The sequence below is a fragment of the Sitodiplosis mosellana genome, unplaced genomic scaffold, assembly GCF_009176505.1.
Source record: "Sitodiplosis mosellana isolate CC-2019 unplaced genomic scaffold, AAFC_SMos_1.0 Smas_scaffold_1, whole genome shotgun sequence".
Lineage (NCBI taxonomy): Eukaryota > Metazoa > Arthropoda > Insecta > Diptera > Cecidomyiidae > Sitodiplosis > Sitodiplosis mosellana.
In genome coordinates, this window is record NW_022595244.1 from 11,774,552 (window position 1) to 11,795,541 (window position 20,990).

The 20,990-nt window shown below is 39.8% G+C and overlaps 1 protein-coding gene across 16 annotated transcripts in view; it reads right to left on the reverse strand.

Moving 5' to 3' along the window:
• Nucleotides 1–884: 884 nt before the first annotated feature.
• Nucleotides 885–20,990, reverse strand: part of LOC129571896 (trithorax group protein osa) — a 47,400-nt gene continuing 27,294 nt past the window's right edge. For 4 of the 16 annotated variants that reach the window (XM_055451877.1, XM_055451824.1, XM_055451812.1 and 1 more), the window contains 15 exons: nt 8,094–8,383; nt 7,841–8,019; nt 7,591–7,731; nt 7,289–7,476; nt 7,130–7,199; nt 6,881–7,036; nt 6,599–6,798; nt 6,326–6,526; nt 5,992–6,208; nt 5,857–5,901; nt 5,596–5,778; nt 5,174–5,494; nt 4,799–5,101; nt 4,508–4,711; nt 885–4,398 (listed from right to left, as the gene is read on the reverse strand). In XM_055451877.1, the coding sequence (XP_055307852.1) occupies nt 1,997–4,398; nt 4,508–4,711; nt 4,799–5,101; nt 5,174–5,494; nt 5,596–5,778; nt 5,857–5,901; nt 5,992–6,208; nt 6,326–6,526; nt 6,599–6,798; nt 6,881–7,036; nt 7,130–7,199; nt 7,289–7,476; nt 7,591–7,731; nt 7,841–8,019; nt 8,094–8,383 (5,100 nt within the window). In that variant the 3' untranslated portion in view covers nt 885–1,996. Of the gene's footprint in view, nt 4,417–4,507; nt 4,712–4,798; nt 5,102–5,173; nt 5,495–5,595; nt 5,782–5,856; nt 5,902–5,991; nt 6,209–6,325; nt 6,527–6,598; nt 6,799–6,880; nt 7,037–7,129; nt 7,200–7,288; nt 7,477–7,590; nt 7,732–7,840; nt 8,020–8,093; nt 8,384–20,990 lie in introns of all 16 variants that reach the window. The other 12 variants (XM_055451795.1, XM_055451845.1, XM_055451834.1 and 9 more) reach the window with 3 other exon arrangements.

Here is a 20,990-nt window from a genome sequence, read left to right on the forward strand (position 1 = left end):
GAGTTTCTATGCTCAGCATATATCCTCAGCTATCTGTCATTGACTGAATTTTCTCGTCTGAACAATGAAAAACCAACGCGCACTTTAAGTTCACTTAGTCAACAAACGGGTAATTCGGATTCGAGAGTTGTTGTTTTTGTTTTTATCGCGGAAATTATTTCACCCAATCAAATGGGAATATTTTCAAAAAGTTGTGTGCTCGATACGAAGCCATATTTATTTTCGTTTCGAACGGTTCTTTTTTTCTTCTTTCTCAATTAAATTTACACATTTTATTTTTCGATAATGTATAGGTTTTTCATTCATTTGCAATTTAAAATAATTAAATTTCTACGACAATTAAATATTAAAATTTAAAAATCCAATCCCTGTTTTCATTTTGTCTCTTTTTCTATTTATAGTTTAGATAGAATTTGTTTTTCACTTCGTTTATTTTTTTTTTCATCTCATCAAAAAGTTTTTTTCTCTCGTTAGATTTTCGCGTTTTGCAAAGGTTTTGATCGAAATTTGATTCGATTGTGTTAACATGGTTTGTATTTTTTTTGTGTGTCGCCGTGATTCCGTTCATTTTGGTCCAAAAACACAAATTTCAATCGTCATTAAATACAGAAATTACAAACAGCCAACGTCAATTGGTTTAAAAAAAAAGAAACAGCATTATGGTTCATAAAATAATAAAAAAAAAAATTCTTGACGAAATGACAAATTCGATAAAATCCTTGCAAATAATAAAAAAAATATGGTTCGATGAATATAGATTACATTTCATTCAGTCACACATTCCACGTATATGCTCAATGGGACGAAACTAAAGAGTGTTTAAAAAAAAAGGAAAATAAATCTGGTGAATCCATTTTTTATCATATAGGAATTAGATCATGTTGTTGCTGTTGGTTTCTCTTTTTTTTCTGTTAGTTTAGCGCTACAAATTTATCCTCTACATGTTTTCTATTTACAATTGTTATTTATTTATGAGTCGATCACTTCACTGAATGTATTCATTTCTTCATTTTTTTCACTTTCAAAATTTCCTTTGTTAGATTGAGTCGAATGGTTGGCGTCGTCAACACAAATCCCGTAGTTTGTTAGAACACACGATACATGTCACCACACATATACAGTTATGGAATTGTGGGTTTTGTGTTTGATTCCAATGCCGCTGTCATCATTGTCGTCGATCTAAATGAATGCATATCGTGTCTTTATCTCGCGAATGTCGTACTTTTTTTCTTTCTCCTTTTTCACTAGCTTACAACTAAAATTTCTTATGTTTATTTTACAATTTCTTCTTGTTTTTTCAAGATTTGCTTGCCAAATATCATCATGTCTGCCCGTATGCGTTTTTTGTTTTTGCAAGTTGACCAGTGTTTCGTTTATATGCAAACATTTGAAATATATACGTACAATGTAACATTCTTTGTCTGTCTGCCTGTCTGTATTATTGTTTGTCAGATCTCTAACGGGAAATTTTTCTTTTGTTTTAAAGTACAAATCCGAATAGCATTTTAGCTTAGAGACTACAATTTATAATCATATTTTGTTTTTTTTTTCCTTTTAATAATTTGTGTTTAGCAATGCAGTTTTCTCTTTACTAATTTATATTAACTCCTTACTTGTTAACGGTTTTCTTTTTGTCTATCTGTTCAGTGGGTCACATAGCAAATAATTTATGCACAATTTTCTGTTTGCTTGCATAGATTTAATGCGAAGAAAAGGTTGAATAAAAATGGTTGTGAACATAACACATTCTACGATATTTTGTCTACTGGTTCGTTATAGCGCGCTACAAACAGTTTGTGTGTATGAGAGAGTTGAAGAGAGATAGAGAGAAAGTCGATCTGGATCGGATGGTTTGTGTTTTTGTTGTTTCTTCGTTTCTCCGTATGTTACATGGGCGCGTGCCGCTAAATCCTTCCAACTATATTACACGTTCAAAACATTTCTATTTGTTGAAGGAACACAGACTGGTTGATCGGGTTAAACCGTTCACTTGCTATTATGACACTGGAATAGACGATTCAGTATTTAGAGCTAGTTTACCGTTGCTGTGTGGCATCGGTCGTTGTTTCACCTTTTTTACCGGTGATTCACACAAACCACCGCCGCGTGACACTTGAAATAATACTCTCGATATGATTAGCGCAACCTGTTGATCTAAGATGTGACTCATCACAAGACCGAGTAGCCGTTGTTCTTGCTGCAAAAATAGCGGCCGATTGTCTGGATGCCGTGCTAAATGCAATAATGTACCAGCCGTTCGGCGAAGCATATCTAAACTTGTGCCCATCGAATCGGGATTCTCTCGCAGATAATTGATGCCGTGTTGATTTGCAATTCCCAGTGCAGTTTGTTCGGCTTGTTCGATAAACGCCACCAAATACGAAATGCATGGACTTTGCAGGGCAACCGTTCGTGCCATTGAACTTTCGGCCGATGCCAAATAATGGAGCAAATTGACGGAAAATTCGCGCAGCACTTGATCTTCATTTCGGCAGAGATGCCGTGTCAGTACGGAGCATAGGTTTTCGAGGCGTGAGAATGGTGGTGTTGCAATCACTAAATCAACATTTGCATCGGTTACACAAATCTTGCAGAGTGCTTCCAATGCCAATCGCTGCGGTGACAAAGCCGAATTCGGGCCGCTCGATGGGAATGGATCCTGTCCATGGGCCGATGGACAAATGGCCCAGTGCAACAAACCGTCGAGGCATGGTCGTGCAATGAGTTCATCGTAGTTGGCCAATTGCATGTGACCGGCAATATTGGCGACGGCAACCATCATATTTTCACGCAACTGCACCAAATAATCCCACCACCATTCACTTTCACCCTGCAAACTGCTGCACGAATCGGAAAAATCGTTATCATCCTCGCGATCATAGTTACGAATGGTTTGCGTTCGCACCGGATGCTTGTGATGCAGCAATAAAATGCGGCCAAGAATTGCCAGGAATGTTTCGGAGTTTGCAAACACGGTTTCGTTGCCGGGAACGAATGTCAAATTTCGTAGAATGTTCGATATCGATATACAGCGTCGTGCCACCGTGTCTTGACTCTCGCTTATTAAGTATAGAGAAGCTTCGTCGCGTGCATAGCATTCATCTTCGAAATCACTGATGCGGCGCCGTTTCAACGTTTCGGCCGGATCTTGTATCGTTTTCTTCACATCGAATGGCGGTTGTGCCTCCTCCGTATTTTCAGACTTTTGGCTTTCACTCTCTTTTGCATTGGCAGTCGCTTCATTGCTCTGCGGCCCATTCGAAATTCGATCCAGTTCCATGTCGACTTCACGGCAATCACTGTCCATCACAGGCGATTGCTCTTTTTTGGTTGGTTCACTGTCACTAGTTTTCACACTAGTATCGTCACTCTTTTTCGTTGTTGTTGTTGTTTCGCTGGCATCGGTTTCCATTGGCTCCGGCTCATTATCATCGTTTGCCTTTTCGATTTTTACCGCTTTGTCGGCATCGGTCGTTTCAACCACTTTCGGTTCATCGTTACTCTCTTCGACCTTCTCTTCTTTTACACTAGGATTTGGACTATTTACAGTAGTTGATTTTTTACTATCACCATTGGCCGATTTTGGTGCATCGCTTGTAGCCGTATTCGATTCACTCTTCGATCCGTCGGTCGTAGTAGCTTTACGTTTTCTATCACTTGATTTAATGTATCTAGCAAATGGAATGTTTACGAACTCTCCTTCGAATGGATCGATAATGTGCGAATATGGATCGGGTTCGGTATGACCATACGACCAAATGTCATTCACTGCACCGGTGTTGGATATTTGATGCTCGACATCGGTATAAATATCCCAATCGCGTTTCGAGTCCAGCACAAAGATATCGTCATCGGCTTCCTTTATCCGAACCGGTATGCCTTTGCGTGAGCACATCGTATAATTGGTCGTCGAATGAAGCACAACTAATCGATCATTTGGATTTGGTTGTTTGGTAACTTGTCCTAAATCAACACAGTCTTTGCTATCTTTAAGCAAACCATCTTCTTCTTCCTCCTCTTCCACTTCCGCTTTCTCACCATCTTCTTTTGCTCTCTCTTCATTGCCTTTAATCGACAATCGTTTTTTGTTCTCGACATTTAGTTGCGGCTTAGCCGGTCGACCGCTGAACTTATTACTGTCAAACATATCGGTTAGACTCTTTTGAAAATGATCCAGCAACATATTTAGCAGTCCCGGTAAATATGCCAGCGAAAACCATTGAACCGATGAGTCGTCGAATAACAAAATGTTCAGCACATCTAGTGCCCACGTACTCTCCGACAATAGGCCAGACTGAAGACACATGAATATCCGCCACATATCCGTTTGCCCGATATCCGATTTCGCTAGTCGCTTTCGTCGATACAGCAACGGTGTTACAGCTTCAACGCTATCACCTAGATTGGGAGGTTTGACTATTAGAATCAGGGTCAATTACAATGTGAACATGTGTGTGTGTGTGTTTGTGTGTGGTGTTTTTTTGGAAAAATGAACGAGTCAACTTACTTGGAAAGACAATATCACGTTTGGCAGGCGATGCACTAGGAAATGGTGCGACTTGCGGTTTGGCCGATTGTGGCGGTGGCATGTTGAGGGGAATATTTTTACCAGGAATTTGCCCGCGACCAGGCGGTGGCCGAATGGCATTCGGAACATTGCCTATTGGCGATTGATTCATACCAGTCCATTGGGGAGGTTGCACTTGATTACCTGCAATGACAAATGGTGTTGGTTTCGTTAGCAAATTTATTCCGAAAATTATGAATTGAACGCGTCATTCGATAATACCAAATATACCTGGATAAGGTGGCTGTGCATTTTGTGGTGGGTAACGATGTTGTTCCCATTGTGAACTTTGAACGGGTGCACCCATAACGGGTGGTCCTGGTAATCGTTGATTGCCCCATTGCTGCGGTGCCTGAGGAAATTGACGATTAAAATGTGATGGACTGGCATTGCCTTGCCAATTTGAATAAAGCTGAGGCCGTTGATTATATGGAGCTGGTGCTGGCGGATACTGAGATTCTTTTGTAAAATCTGGATGACGTCTTGATTGCGGTGGCTCTTGTTGACGATAGTCAAACTGTTGTGGCGGAGGACCTAAACGAAACGAAAACCATTGAGGTTAGAATCGACAATCGAATCGGTTGTAGTAATCGATTAGGCGCATACCTTGTGGATACTGTGAAGGTGGTGCATTAGGCAATGGTCCAGATGGAGTTTGCGAAGCAGGCGGAGCTTGAGCGCCACTTTGTTGGGCTGTTGGTGGTGGTACCGGTTGATGCGGCTGGTGTGGCTGGTTTGGCTGATGCGGTTGATGTGGTTGATGCGGCTGATGCTGATTGTATCGGGCATCGGGTGCTTCGCCGTATGGTGGATATCGGTTTGGCGCTGCAAATTGATTTTGCTGCGGACCTTGTTGAAATGGTGGCTGTTGAGTTGTCGGACCGTACGGCTGTTGTTCGACGGGGTACTGAGGTGTTGCTGCTGCACCTAAAATTTATCGAAATCATGTGTCGTTATTACTCAATTCTCCTCCTTTTTTGTCGTTGTTCACGAATTGGCTTTTAGTCAAAATTCGCATCGATATTTACCGGCTGCGTTCGGCTGTGGTGGATAGGCGTTTGGTGGCACTGGAACGCTTGGGCCTGTCATCGGTTGTTGTGGCCCTTGTTGCTGTGGTTGCTGCTGTTGTTGCTGCTGCTGAGGTGGCGGTGGATATGCGTTAAAACTATCCATGGATGCAGAGCTTGAGCCAGGCGGTGACTGAATTTGAGCTGCTGAAATTAAAATGACAAATAAAATACACGGATTAGATTCAATTCAGTTGAAAAATGCACTGGCGATTTCCCTACCTTGAAATGAGTCTTGTGAATTTGATGAACCTTTGTGGTTTGCGTCTGAAATTGAAAGAAATTGAAAATAAATTAGTGAACATGAACAGAATGCAGAGCATAAAACAATTGATTTGTAATCGAAAAAAAAACTACCTGGCGATGGAGCTGATGCGGGTTTTGGCGTTTTCTTCTTCGAACCAGCTTCAACTTGCTGAATAAGCGGCAATGGATCGATGCCACCTCGATCGTAGTTGCATTCAAATGGGAGCAAATTCTTTGTGTAATGTTTTCTTAATGTATACGCTGCACTACTACTAGCACCAATGCCAAGCATGCCGGCAACGTCTTTCCATATTTTACTCTTAGTAACCTGCAACGAGCGAACGAACGAGAGAAATAAACAAATGTCATTTCGATGTTCATGACTGTGTAGCAGCAATGGATGCTGCGACACATTGTGTGTACAGTACACGGTCGATATACATACCTTACAAACATCAAGAAAGCCGCCGCGCTCTTTAACTAATATATATAAACGATACAAATCTAATGGTTGCTTCGATATCGTTGGACAAGCTGTGATCGGTGTTCGTCTCTCTTCCATAAAACTAAGCAATTTATCTAAGAAGGGTCGTCGCTCTGGATTATCATCCATTTCATATAATTTACACAGACTGTCCGATTTTTGCTGTAGAATAACAAAAAAAAAGAAGTTAGAAATTTGACGTTCAAACCGATGAGTGATGCTGCATCATTATACCTTTGACGATGATGATCGATGCGGAGTTGGTTCACTGTGGCTATTGAAAACAGGACTAGCTGGTGTTCGTGGCCACGTTGGCGATCCCATTTCGAAATCATCGTGCATGGTTGGCGTACTGCCGGCTGACGCCAAATGGCTTTGATTGTATTCCGATTTTCGTTTTGGTGTCGAGCATTGCGGATCTGATGGATCTGATGCTGTAAATAGATATGGAAAGTGATTAGTTTACATGTTGAAAATGAATGCTGTATGCTGAGCATGAATTGGATTGCATCGTACCTGCTGAGACATTGGAAATAGTACTCTGTTGACTAGCCTCATCGATCGTTGTTCCATCCGGTCCAGTTGTAATGATAGACGTTACAGGATGCTGAGATGATGCCGATGAACCGGACGAAATGCCATTATCTTGTGATTCGGGAAGCGGGATCATACCTAATACCAATACAATAAAATAAATTACATTTTAGTCATGTTCACCGATGGAAATAGTGTAGAAAAAGATGTGCGGAAATTGTAAATGCTTACCGCCTTGATGAGTATTTCCTGCTTGTGAATTATGATGCGGTGAAAATGGTGGTCCCATACTTCCAGGTGCCTGAGAGAAGAGAAAAATCAGAGTTTCAAGTTTAGTTTCTTCCGTGTAAATTTTGAATTGGATTATTTCAATGGCAATTAAACACGCACCTGCATTCGTGTCGGCGCTTGCATTTGTGGGGGACCCATTGGCTGATGCATTCCCGGCCCATTACCAAAGCTTTGCGGCGATGTTGGGCTTTGATTACCGTATCCACTTTTGTGTAGCAAATGTTGCTTCAAATGGTTCAATGGACGTGGTGAGCCACCTGGTGCTGCATTTGGCGCAGGTCCGTTCACTAAAAATGACAGAAAACACAAATTAGTAAGTGTAAATAAAATTTCGACCCTTTGAGCCAAACTAATGAAATCCACTATATGTATATGGATAAATGTGATGTGTTTCTTTTTACCTGCACCACCTTTGTAAGCACCATGCATATGAGGAGATGGAGGCGTCGGATAGTTTCCTTGTGGGAATTGTGTTTGATTAGGCATGGGTCTGCCGTATTGATTTTGATTTGGAACATGAGGTGCGTTAGCTGGACCATTAACTGTGAAATGGGTAAACGGAGATAAAACAAAATGGGTACATTTTTTTTAAGCAACAATGTAAATATGATTGCGTGAATTATTGTGTGAATCGTATGATATAGTACGTACCTTGTACATAATTTGAGGGATATTGTGGTCGTGCAGGATAGTTGCCTTGTGGAAACTGCTGCGATTGACTTCCATATGGTGGCATTCCTTGAGGTGGCATCGCATTCGGACCGGTTGCTTGTGGTGGTGGCGGATACTTATGCGGTGAAGGAGGTGTTGGATAATTTCCTTGCAGATTTCTACAAATTTCACAAAAAAACAAATGACAAAAATTAGTTCTTGTTCGACATTATTGACTCGACATTGGATATACCTTTTCTCGTAGAAATCGCTGGCCGATTGTGTATTCGGTATCATCGGAGATCGTTGTTGCTGTGCAGCCGGATCGATGGGTTGCTGTTGTTGTTGTTGTTGCTGCTGTTGTTGTTGTTCACCTGGATGTTGTTGATAAGGTGGTCGGTGATTTTGTGGAGGTACGGCTGGTGACATTGACCTCGATCCTGAGCTTCCAGTTGGTGACGGCGTTGGTCGCATCGTCATTGAATTTGGTGTATTTGTCGTTGCCCCAGGTGCATTACTGTCATTGCTGTTCTGGCAAATTTCCTACAGAAATAAATCAGAGAAGAAAGCAAAAATATGATAATCAAAAACGTGTTACTCGTGTATTCACAGCTCACGAAATAAAAAACCGAATATTATGTACTATGTATATATCGAAATAAAAAAGATATATTTTCATATGAAAGGCGAAAAAAACCGAATGTGGAGGGAAAAAAAACTAAAATGATCGCATGACAGCGAAACGTACAGAAACAATGAATCAAGAAATGAATATCGTGTCACGCATTGACAACAATAAATATTCCGAACGATAATTGTTTGGGTAATAAATCGCCTGTAGCAGATAAAAACACGCTTCAAAACAGAGATATATAGCAAGAGAGGGAGAGCGGGAGACTGGGACGGAGAAAGAGAGAGAATTTAACGAATGAACGAAGAGAAAAAAAAATGTTGTAGTATGAATGCCAAATTGAAATACATTCAACCGACCCGGCATTTTAAGCATTTGGATTTAAAACTTAAAATTCTTCGTATGTGCAGTAAAGTGTTTACATAAAGAGCCAGTGAGAGAGTGAGTGAGACCGAGAGACGGTTTGCATACATACGCATTGCCAAACGGATTTATTTACGATGACTATCCCATTTATGTATTCTTTTGATTCATGCATGCATTGCGTTCGCATACCGCCTGTCAAGTTGATTTCACAAGCAAAACACGAACGAATGAGAGAAAAACCACAGTGCGACAACAACATTAGCAGCGCGCACGGCATCAGTATTGAATAGCGCCTTAATTCACAAAAATGAATCTCTTCTCCTCTTGTTATTTTATTTTTCTCTTCGTTTTCTTCTCATTTCTTTCTGTCTTTCTTTCGTTGTTTACCTAATGCTTCTCTGATGACTTTATGACTCATTTTCATTTTTACATATATCTCTTCTTGTCTGTTTTGTATTCGCAATATTATGTGAATTGTTGCTGTAATGGTTTTGTGTGTCTTCATTTCTATCTATCTGTACACTCATTCCTTCGGAAATTTTGCATGCTTTTGATTTTTCGTCAACGCAGACAGAATTTGATGTGTGTTTCAAAGTGTCAAATGTGCACCGTGTAACACCTAAGTCAATGTGTCTAATAAGCATATTGTTTGTATTAAAAATAACATCGAAGAGACAAACGACGAAAAACGAAATTGTAAGCGAACAGTGAAACATGCGTCGAGTACAGGCCGTCCACTGTATTGCTATGTTCATCAATTACCGTGGATCAGGCCATACAATGAAATAATATTTCCCTGAAAAATGACGTGCAAATGAATATGAAAGAAAAAACAAGCAAGCAAGCAACCGACAAGCACAACGACTATGATGATGACGACCCATTCCAATGAGCATGGTTTTTGTTGTCGTCGTGGTCGTCGTCATTGACGCCGTTGTTTTTGTTGTTGTTCAATTAAATGAGAACTCTTCTCGTGCTTGTTTCTTTTCTGCTCTCTCTCTCTTCTTTGAAGTCAGTCAATTCATAAAAAAAAACCATATCCTCTCTTTCGATACCTGAACACACACACACACACACACATACACATAACATACTCGATCTCTCTGCCTCTCTATGTGTACGTGTTTGCATCTACGTGCAACCATGCCATGAGTCTTCTGCGTAAAATGTTATCGAGAAAAATGATTACGAATGGCATGTACACGCGGATAGACCAAGCAAGATCAAAATCAAAAGAAAAAATAATGCAGAAGAAGGGGGCGCTGAGGAAAAAAAACATCAACAATAAATTAAAGAGAGGTTAAATGGAAAAGAATGCGAGTGGAATGGAAAGGAGAAAAATTGTCCAATAATAAAATTGACATGTGGATATCGGCTGTTTCGTATTGTACACAATCTATTCGGAAGAAAACGCGCGCGCAATTTTCATTTTTCGATTCTGGAAATTATAGCGCGTTGTCAGCACGCTTTTTCTTTCCATTCTAATAGGATTTTTTTTTCGTCGATCATTTGCTCTTCCTTTTTTCTGTCATTTTTTTCATCATTCTTTGCTTTTGTGACTGACTGCTTTGACAATCGCATTGTTCGATTTCATCCGAAGAAAAAACAGGATGTACATACACAAAGAAATAGCGGCTTTATCGGATAAATATCTAAAATTATGATGAAAATACAATTTAGTTTACAGATGCCGGAGAGCGAACCGAGTTTCGCATTCAATCCATTTGTCATAATCCGTGGCGCAGCCATGTGGAATTCGGCACATATTGAAAATTATTGTCTGTTAAGCTTGTTTTGCATCAGTGGCAGCAGCAGCAGCAGCAGCAGCAGCAGCAGCACCACCACCACCAGCCAAATGATGATGGAGCTAATTAGATTTCGAACGAAGTAAAATGTCATAGCGGCAAAAACTGAAGCCATTTCCAGTTGTATATTATGGAACAAAAAAATTATGCGAGAACCGAGAGACAAACCGAACGAGCTCATCGTCATACGTCGCATGAAAAATGCTCTATAATTCGTAGAAAATTATGACAAAAAAGAATAACAACCAGCAGCAACGAAATCATACACAGAAAAAAAGCAAAATAATCTCTCGCTCGCATCATACTCTATCTCCAGTATGGCGTTTTTTTCTCTTCTGTGCTGTCATATGGAGTGTAGCGCGGTAATTTTGCAGTATTTTTCGCATGATCCATCGCTGAAAATGTTAATATATTTTTAATGTTAACATGTTCGGGTGTATGTACATTCGGGAAAAAAAGAGCGAGAGCGAGAGAGCGATTCGAATGCACCTACGTCGGTAATAGAACCTCGGAGGGCAACAAAATCATCAAAATACATACGCTATCTACGTTCAGTCGAGCAAATTTTATTCGCTCGTTCGTTCGTTCGCTTGCTTGCTCACCATCGGTCGTTGTTTGTGTGAGTATTTATTCCGTCGACACACAATGCTAATACCATTTTGGATGCGTGTTGTATGCGCTATATCCCTGTGTATCAGTGTCATTTAATAAATTAATCTTGTGCGCGCTCAAAGTGCTCATGCTTGCTGCACACATAGAGAGAGAGATAGAGAGTGAGAGAGGGATAGAGAAACCGAGTGACACATACACATGCCGAACCTGCAAAGGCGGTGAATTTAATTGCCGATATTTACTTGCACACCAGACCCGGCGATAAAGGACGAATTGGAAATTCCATAAAAAATGGAGACGTTGAAAAACAATTCCACCAGAAGGAGCAAATGGATAGAGATAGAGAGAACGGACATGGAAAACCCGCGATTTTTACACTTGTATACTGTTAGTGCAACAGACATTTATAGCCGCAGCATTGAGTCTAAAAACAAATGTAACCGAAGCGCACTTGGTGCGTTTAGATGTACATGGGTGTTGCGGTGTTTTCTCCATGCATACACACGACAAACGGAGGGCATTTAAAGTGATTTCGGCATGAACATTTTTTTCGGCAAAATGGAACGAGTGTGCGGAGAGAACGAGAGATATTTGAGTGTGGGAGAGAGTGATCGGCTACAACAAAAGTAACAAACTAATCAAAATATACGTTTCGTTTTGCACAGATCTGCTCAGTTCGGTGCAATTCCATGGATGGGACTCCCCTTGATTCTATCTACAGCAGCTAGCGCGTATGAGGCATAAATACATTTCGATTGTCATTGTATTGTTGTCATCGTTGTCGTTTTGTGAAATAGAATTAAATGTTTCAGTTGGTTGGATGTTTTGGAGCTCGAAGCATTAGGCGAACCATGTTTCTCTTCTACATTTCTCTCTCTCCCTCGGCTTGGAAACGACGGCGAAGTTGAAGTCAAAGTCGAAATACTCGAAGCACGAATATACACAAAACCTCACATCGCAATCGCATCTCATCCATCCAAGAGCTGGATGTTGTTGTTGATGCTGATGCTGATGCTGATGCTGCTGTTTGGGTGATGTTGTGTCTTCAGGTCTCTTTTTTCTACTTGTCTGCTTCTACGTTCGTTTCCAACTCGCAGAAAGCAAAAGCAAAGAGTGGCGGAAAAAAGATGCGAGAGAGAGAGAGAGAGGAGAACTTCGTACAATTTTGTATATATTGTGTGTGATGTACGGGAAGCCGATAAATTTTTACGCCCGACTTTTTTTGTATGCGATTGAAACGTTAGTCGGGTTCGTTTCTTCGGTATGCTGTGTGCGGTTCTCGCTTAACAAACGTTTTCGTCGAAAACGTTGACGCGCTATGCACATTCAATTTTCTTATAATATAACAACAACGAGTATAACGAGCATTACACACACTCTCAGGACACGAATATGCCACATTATGCCGGAGAATCGGAGAACAAGAGAGTGAGCTAGCGAAAAGGAATATGTGTACATAAACGACAAGCGAGCGAACGAACGAACGAAGAACGGCAAAAGCAGCAGCACTACCCAAGAACACATCAACGGAACCAAAGTCAAATGAAATGAGAATCGCTTATGCGTGTACTTTTGGATTGTTGGATTTTATGCTTGGAACAGCAAGAAGAAGTGAGCTCCGCGGAGCTCGCATTTCGCTTATGCTGGTGTTGAATACAATTTGACATCGTTGATTTTCCGTAGTTTCGCGTCGGAACTACGATGAGCATAAAAAATACAAGAAACCCAAGTGCACATTTGTTGGGCGAAAAGAAAACGAAGAAATTAAAATGGAAAAGAGATGGGCTGATGGAATCGGGTGAAAGCAGCAGCAGCAGCAACGGCAAAAAACCGCCACATGCAGAATGAACGAACGAACAAATGAACAAAACCTGCACAGCAAAAGGAAGAAGTGACGGGAGAGCAAAAAAAGCAGCACATTCGGAGCCGGAAAAATGGAACTGAAGCGACTGCTCCACCGAGCAACATTTATAACAATTTCAGCTATAAAGATATAGCGCGATCGTATCCATATTTATATAATGCGAGCTGTTGTACCCCGAGAGACTGGCTATGTTCTCGATGACGGTGGAACGAACGAGTGTTTGTAAGTGAGTTGTCGTTGTATCTTTATATTCGATGCATGCATTCGCTTTTAAATGCTTTTTAAGATAGTTATTTTTGCTGTAGATGATTTTATTGTTGTTTTGTGCGTAGTATGCCGGAGCACATACACATACATACCGGCTCCGTCACTCCTTCGCCCTGCGTTGCTTTCATTTGTGCCGTGTGTTCTTCTGGCAAAGAGCATTCTCGTGCTCGTTTACTCTCTCGGTCGGTTCTTTGGCAACGCGAGCATTAACTTCTTTTTTTTTTCGATGGTGGCTCTCGGTGAAAAATGATAGAAATTTGTGCTGGTGTTTTGCATGTCTCTATCTACTGTGTCTATGTGCTATTTAAATTGCTCGGTGCTCGCATTCGAGTTGCCGCACCGTAATCGTTGTTCTTGTGTGCGTTTTTTTTTTGTTATTGTTTCCACTCTCTTACTTAATTCATTTCCATCATTTATAATTTTTCGTTTTTGTTCATTTGCTTCGTGTAGATCTCTCGTCGCTGGGTTTTGACTGTATGCTTCGCTTTTGCGCTAGCTTTGCTGCTTTTTTTCGTCCATTATTCTGCTTTCAGAATTTTTGAGTTCGTGTGCCCGAGTGCACAATTTTCGCTTGTATAGTTCTTTGTAGTTTCACCTTTTATGCTTTGGCTCCTTTGTCGCGCATATCTTGATGCAGAAAAAAATTTCCGTTTTTTTTTCTACTTCGTTCTATTCAATTTGGATATCGCCACAGAAAAGTTCCGTACAGACGATGTTGATAGCGTCTGGAGCCAACGTCGTAATATATTTACATGAATCGGCACTCACACACAACGGCTTTGCTGCCAATGCGAATAATAAATTGATTGCGATTGATGATGATTCACAAGGATGCCAAATAAATTCACCATCGATTCCTTTTTTTTAGTTTTATCTAATGAGGATCAACATGAATTAAAATCAAAGGCATGTTTTTGGCGGCTATCGACCAAAAACTCAATTCAAAACATTTATATATTTCAATTGTGAATTGCACGCGCGAGCGAACAACCGCTTACTGCGTGTAACTCAATTAAAAACCATTTTTACGCGACTCTTCCCAACATCGCTAACCCAAATCGGCAAGGAGAATCGTTTTTATTTTCGTGTGTATTTGTTGGTTGGCCCTCACACTCCTACCCATATACAAACCAATCCACTGGCACATACACACAGAGAGAGACACATACAATGTTTGGCACGAATCGAATTTTAATTAAAACGTGTGCCCATCGCGTCCAAATTAAATGCAAATATAATAGAATCGATGGACGGATTTGTTATTTGCATGAATGGCATTTTATTTGCTGTTTTCACAGCTGGTGTGCAACCGATTTTAAAATGCAACTCAATGAAGCAAAAATTGTCATGATAAAAAGCGTCGAATGAAATGAAATGAAAACAAAACCAAACAAAAAAAAACATGAATCGAAAAATGAGAATAATGCTCCACCAAAGGCTTTTAAATCAAATTAATTGCTTTTAGCGTTATATACACTTTTATGTTTTTGCATCGCGAATGCGACATGGTGGAAAAATGCAGCTCATCATCGAAAAACTATATAGCATAAAATGATTTCATTTATTCACAGATGGACATAATTCAAATCAATAAATACAATTAAATGCAAAGGGGTTTCCAAATAGCATTAAAATTTCTCTTCATCTCTCGCTGCATTTATATAGCCAATTGAATGTTTGAGCCAGTGCCAAATGATTATGACAAATTAATGCATTCGTATATTTTGATATATGGATTCAACGATTCGAAATAAAAATGACAATACATATGTGAACGAATCCAGAAAATTAAACGCCGCCACTAATGACGAGTGCGAAAAAAAGGAGCAACGGCAAAAGCGGGAAGGCAAGAGTGAACGGAAGAAGGAGCAAAGCCTGAATGATAGAGAGACTCAAGCAAAATGCTAACTGTTAAACGTCAGTCGTCATCGTTAAAATATCGTCATCAAAGATGTTTTACGACAGTGAAATAAAATTTTTAAAGGCATCATTAGACATTCGCCTCAATACAGGCAGCCGTGCGACACCACCGCCGACAACAACAACAACAACAACAACAACAGCACCAGTTCGAGCAACAATGAATAGCCTCGAAACAAAAAGCGATAAATCTGGTGCAGCAATCACGTATCGTGCTTTTAAAACTATACACACAAAAAACACAGTGAAAAAAAACACATCGTGCCGGCTGATAAAGTATGAGCCGAAAGAACACCAAGGTATCGATTTCTCATTTCCAAATCAAATCAAACGGATTCGAGCGGAATTTTGAGCGCACAGGGGGTTGATGTGTCGTCACACATGCACACAATGTGATTTATTTTAAATTATAATTTAAATGTCTTTTCGCCTTGCGTTCGTTTTTCGTAGCCCGAAAATGCCAATAGCGAAGACAAATGAGAATGAAGAAGAGAAGGCGAAACGGCAATCGAGTGAGTGAGCGCGCGCGCTTGTTTCAGCAAAATGGCATGCATATGCAATAATAACAGTAATCGTGTGCAATAAAGAGCAGATAGCATACAACAATAAAAAAAAACCGAAAGAAAGACAGAATGAAAAAAGAACACACAACACACATAACAATGGCCATCGCATTAAATGAAGGAATATTAGCGACACACAGAGAGTACTGAGCATAAAAGCTTATACAAAGCAGCCAAGCATGCACATTTCAAACTGTCTCATATATATACTGGCTGTTATTGTTGACGATTGTTTTTTGTTGATTTGTTTTTCTCAATTCGAATTTTTGTTTTTTTCTTTTTTTCGTTTTGATCGTCTTCTACAACCGCTTCTATTCGTTGGCTTGGTTGGTCGGTCGGTCGGTTGTTTCATTGGCTCATTCGGTTGGTGTCTGTTTTGTATTCAGCTTTCTTCAGCCGCTTTTCGTTTTCTTTCTTGTGAAACTGATATTTTATTGCTGGTATTGTACGATAATGTGAATATATGCTTGTGCACGTATTTTATATAGATTTGTGCGGCAACCGAAAGGATTGATTGCAACAGCGTGTGTTTGTGATAAACAAACGAGTATGAGTACGAGCAGAAGAAGAAGAAGAAGAAGCACATACTACTAGTTACAGTGGTGAAGTAAGAAATAACAAAAAAACAATAACAACAACAACAGCAGCACTATATACATACGTAGTAAACGAGAACAAGACTCCAATGGCACACAATAACTGATAAGTTTTCCGCTGAGATTTGGAATTTCGTGCGAGCAAATTTTGTTTTTGATTTGATAAATGCTTTTGACAGAGAAAGCACTTGAGTTTACGGAATTGAGTAAACGAACTCGATTCAGTGGAAAATCCATTGCGAACGACTTTGGAATGGTATGGATTACGATTTTGATCACATGGAATTAATAAGTAGGTAAAAATTAATGTGCTGATTCCGATGCCAGTATGTGTGTGTATATAGCATTTTGTATGCGGCAAATTCATGTATGACATTTACATGTACGCACCGTGTGCCGCCGAAATGGCAGTTTGTCGTTTGTCGGATTTTCCATCATCAATATAACGAATGTATGTGCGACTTCACATGCACAACAGATGACAATAACTTTTGTTGTGCCGTTTTATCCTTCTATTTTTTTTAGTCCTTTCTTCTGCGAACTCCACTGCTTTCAATGCGGTCCCATACCACGGCGTGGTACGAATTTTCTATTTATACGTAAAATCGGACCGAAAGGAAGTATCACGCGGCAACAAAACCGACACAGAATGATAGAGTGAGAGACGGAATGCAATCAATTTTTTTTTTCACGTTGCGGCTGCTGTTTTCATTGAAGGAGCGCACATGTGCTCTCTCTCCTTACATCGTGTGTATGTGTGCATGATTTTTTTATTCTGCCGTTGCCGAATAACAGAAAAAAGAATTTCGTACATACGCGTTTATTTGCCGCTCGCGAGCGGGTTTCAAAGTCAAATACACACACACTCACCAATACGTACACACCAATGAATTGGCAGAACGGAAATTGGGTTCTTTCCACAAGAATGTGTTTTTCTCGAGTACATTTTGACCGGCTTTTTCTAACATGTTATTTGGGTCTTTTTTTATTTACATCGTTCGCTTTCAGTTTGTGTATGTGTATGCTTTTTTGTTGTCGTCGCCTTTATCACGCGTGAATCAAATGCTTTTTGAATTTATTTCAATGCACATTACTCATTCATGGGAATAAATTGGTGTTGAAAACACAGCGTCTTTTCATTTTCTCATTTGCTCTACAGACTGAGAGAGAACGATTTGATTCTTTTTCATTCCTTCGTTCGTTCGTTCGCTCGCTTTCGTCTCTCAATCGTTGCGATGGAAAAAATATAAATTTATAAATGAATAAATAGCATTTTTCAGATATGCATGTGGCGGGAATAATGAAAGAGATGGAAAATGTGTCGCATTTAAATATGCCTTTTAGTATGGAGAATGAAACGATTTCGAACGTGTAATCCAATTTGAATAGAGAAAGAGTGCTCGCTCGCTCGCTTCGCGAATATGTGGCGATATGCATACAAGTCTTTTACTCTGCTTTTATTTGCAATGCAAATTCAACGAGAAGTTATTTTTGGTTTTTTTTGTTGTTGTTGTTGTTTGCCGATAACAATAATAGCACTACGGCACCATAAACCGACGACGACAACACCCATATACATGCTTATAGAGTGTGTGTGTGTGCTCGAAAAATTCGCGCGCCAAATGAGAGTAAATTCCAAAAATATGGACAAAGTAGAAAATGAGAGAAAGAAAGACAAAAAAAAGACTGAGCAGTGAACAGACAAACAACAAAAGCATATTACACAAAGCGATGTCTTTATCACTGGCAAAAAGTGTTTGAAATCAGCGCACATTTTGAAATTCCCATTAAAAAGCGAAGCAACAACCAGCAGAAGCACACAGGTGCTTTGTGCCATGTTCGCGATTACACAATATCGAACGTTGGCCAACGTATATATGGGTAGTAGCTCAACGAGTTAAATAACATGCTTGTTAGGTGTTTGTTATTTCGTTGTTGTTATTTTTTTTTATTTCTCTTCGAGGCTTTCATTTCGTTTACTTAACTCTCTGTTTTCGTTGGCTTCGTTTGTGCATGAATTTCGAGTAATTACCTTTTGACGACCGTATGTATATATTTTAATCCAGCCAAGGTAAAATTGACGAGCGGAAAATTATGCTGAAATGTTATTAGTTTTGATTCTAATACTTTGTTGTTGTTGGTATTTTTGGTTGAAATGATTTTTCTGTTTGAGCGAGCCGGTAATAGATTTCAACAAAAACATTCCCAGGCAATATAAATTGATCGATTCGCCGCACATAGAATAGAGTTTGGCATTAAAAAAACCACCATTGAATATGATTACAAGCGCATAAATGCTTCTCAAAATCGAAACTCAGTCTGCCGTCAGTGTTGTTGCGGCTGCGGCGGCAGTGGCTGCTGCTGTTGTTGTTGACTGCATCGATCGAATTGTTACACGTTTAAGTACAAACCAAACAAAACACCGACCGTTCAATATTCATTGCTTATTACGTGCACCAGTCATTCGTCGTTACTTTATACGCCGATGTGCATATGTATGCCGATGTGCAATGTAAACACAGAGTTTTGGCATCAATCGAATTGAGTTATAAAATCACATGCATATATATAAAAAAAGGACTTTGTAAACGACAAAACGATGCTGCATGCAAGTTTGCATCCATCAGCCCCATGATACCATGGTTAACGTACTACATGAGCACAAATTGACTCGTATACAACATTTTCAGACACACAAAACGACATAATTGATTCTCCATTTGGTCTCGAACTTTTTGATACTCCAGTTCAGCGCAGATAATTGGGCAACAATTATTGAATTGCGTTTATATTCCGGACATTTAAAATAAAATGCTGTTTACATAGCGCGATAGAGATGGAGACAGAGTAATTGAGTGCGGCATAAAAGTGAAATTTCACTGAAGCAAATAATGAGCAGTGAGCTTGAATCGAATACAGAATGAACATTATATACATGTGATTGTCGTTGTTCACATTGCGGCTTCGTTTATATTTCTTTTTTCTTTCATCAGAACGTTATCTGTTGTTATTGTTGGCTGGTCGTCGTAATGCATATTTCATTTCGGTTTTTTTTCTCTCGGCGAACACTGTTCGGATCACACTAAAGCAAATCGAAAAACGAAACAACGAACGGAGATAAACACAATCCAGCCGATCAGTGATGCGATAAAGTGGGAAATTTTCTTTCGAGATCGCTTGAAGGCAATTTGATGAAAATCGATAAAGATCGCTAATTAGCATGCGCACATCACAGCTGCTTCCATTTTCGAAGTAAATGAAGCAATTTTCAAAAGAAACTCGTTATCAGAACTAACGGCAAATCGACAGAGTGATTTTTCTCCTTCTTGCCGCTGCCGCCGATGATGTGCATGCTGTTGTTTTTGTTGTTGTTGTTGCTGATGATGAAGAAGAACACACGAAACGATTAAAATCACATAGTTTGCGGTATCTTAGATGGTGATGAAACGTCAAAAAAGTACGCTCACATCTTTCGCGAAAACGTTTTGTGCTCGCGTGTGTGTGTCGCAAGGCATCGAATAAAAACGATGAATATATTCCAGCTATTCGACTGTAATCGTGCTCATAAAATAAAATTCTATGGTTCACATATGAATTTTCCGAAAACCGCAGTAATTAAATTTATGGAACGACATACGAGAATACCTTGCCATGTGAAATAGACTTGAAAGCACACATATATGCTCATTCATTCGCTCACTGCTCTCACACAAGCTATTAAGATACCGGAGATATAAAAACAAATCCAAATACGCAAATACACAGACACTGTGAGAGAGGCAGACCGAGTCGCCTGTACTCGTTGAACAATTCGAGAGCAAGATAAGCTCTAAACAAGACAAAAATGTGCACGCATATCACAAAAACCACGTTTATCACCCAAAATGCTTTTAATACGGAATTTCATGCCGATTTCGGTGTATGTGCGTTTCGCTTGTTTTTATCATCTTCATCATCACCATCATGAACATCGTCATTGCAATCATTGTGCGGCGCGCGCTCAATTCATTTCGTTCGTTCGTTCGTTTTGTTTCAGTTTGGTTTTTCGTTTGCATCGTTTGTTCGAATATGCTGTCATTCGGAGCAATTTTTGCCTTTGCTAAAAGTTTCGGTCGGTTTTATATAAACGTAATTTATATTTTATATTGCTCTCTGACACAGTCATCATCCAGTGAGTGAGTGGTGTGTTTGGGTTGGTGAGTGTTTGTGCGAGAGACCGAGTGCCTTCAGTTGATGCTTACTTTTTTCCTTGCAAAGCTCTTTGCCTCTCTATGAGTGGATGTTTCAGTCGAGTGGAATTGCACAAGAGACACACAGCGGCAGAAAGCAGATGACGACAAAATCCGAGAGAAACGGAACAAAAAAAGTGCAGAAATATTTTTCAAGACGAAAATGTTCTCCTCGCTAAACACACAGACAGAACACACACGCCCATGCAAAATGCGACCATAGAGTTGGCATGGATATTTTCAACATTTTCCCGTGTCGGTTTGGCTGACTTGACTGGAAAGATTAAAATTGCTTTG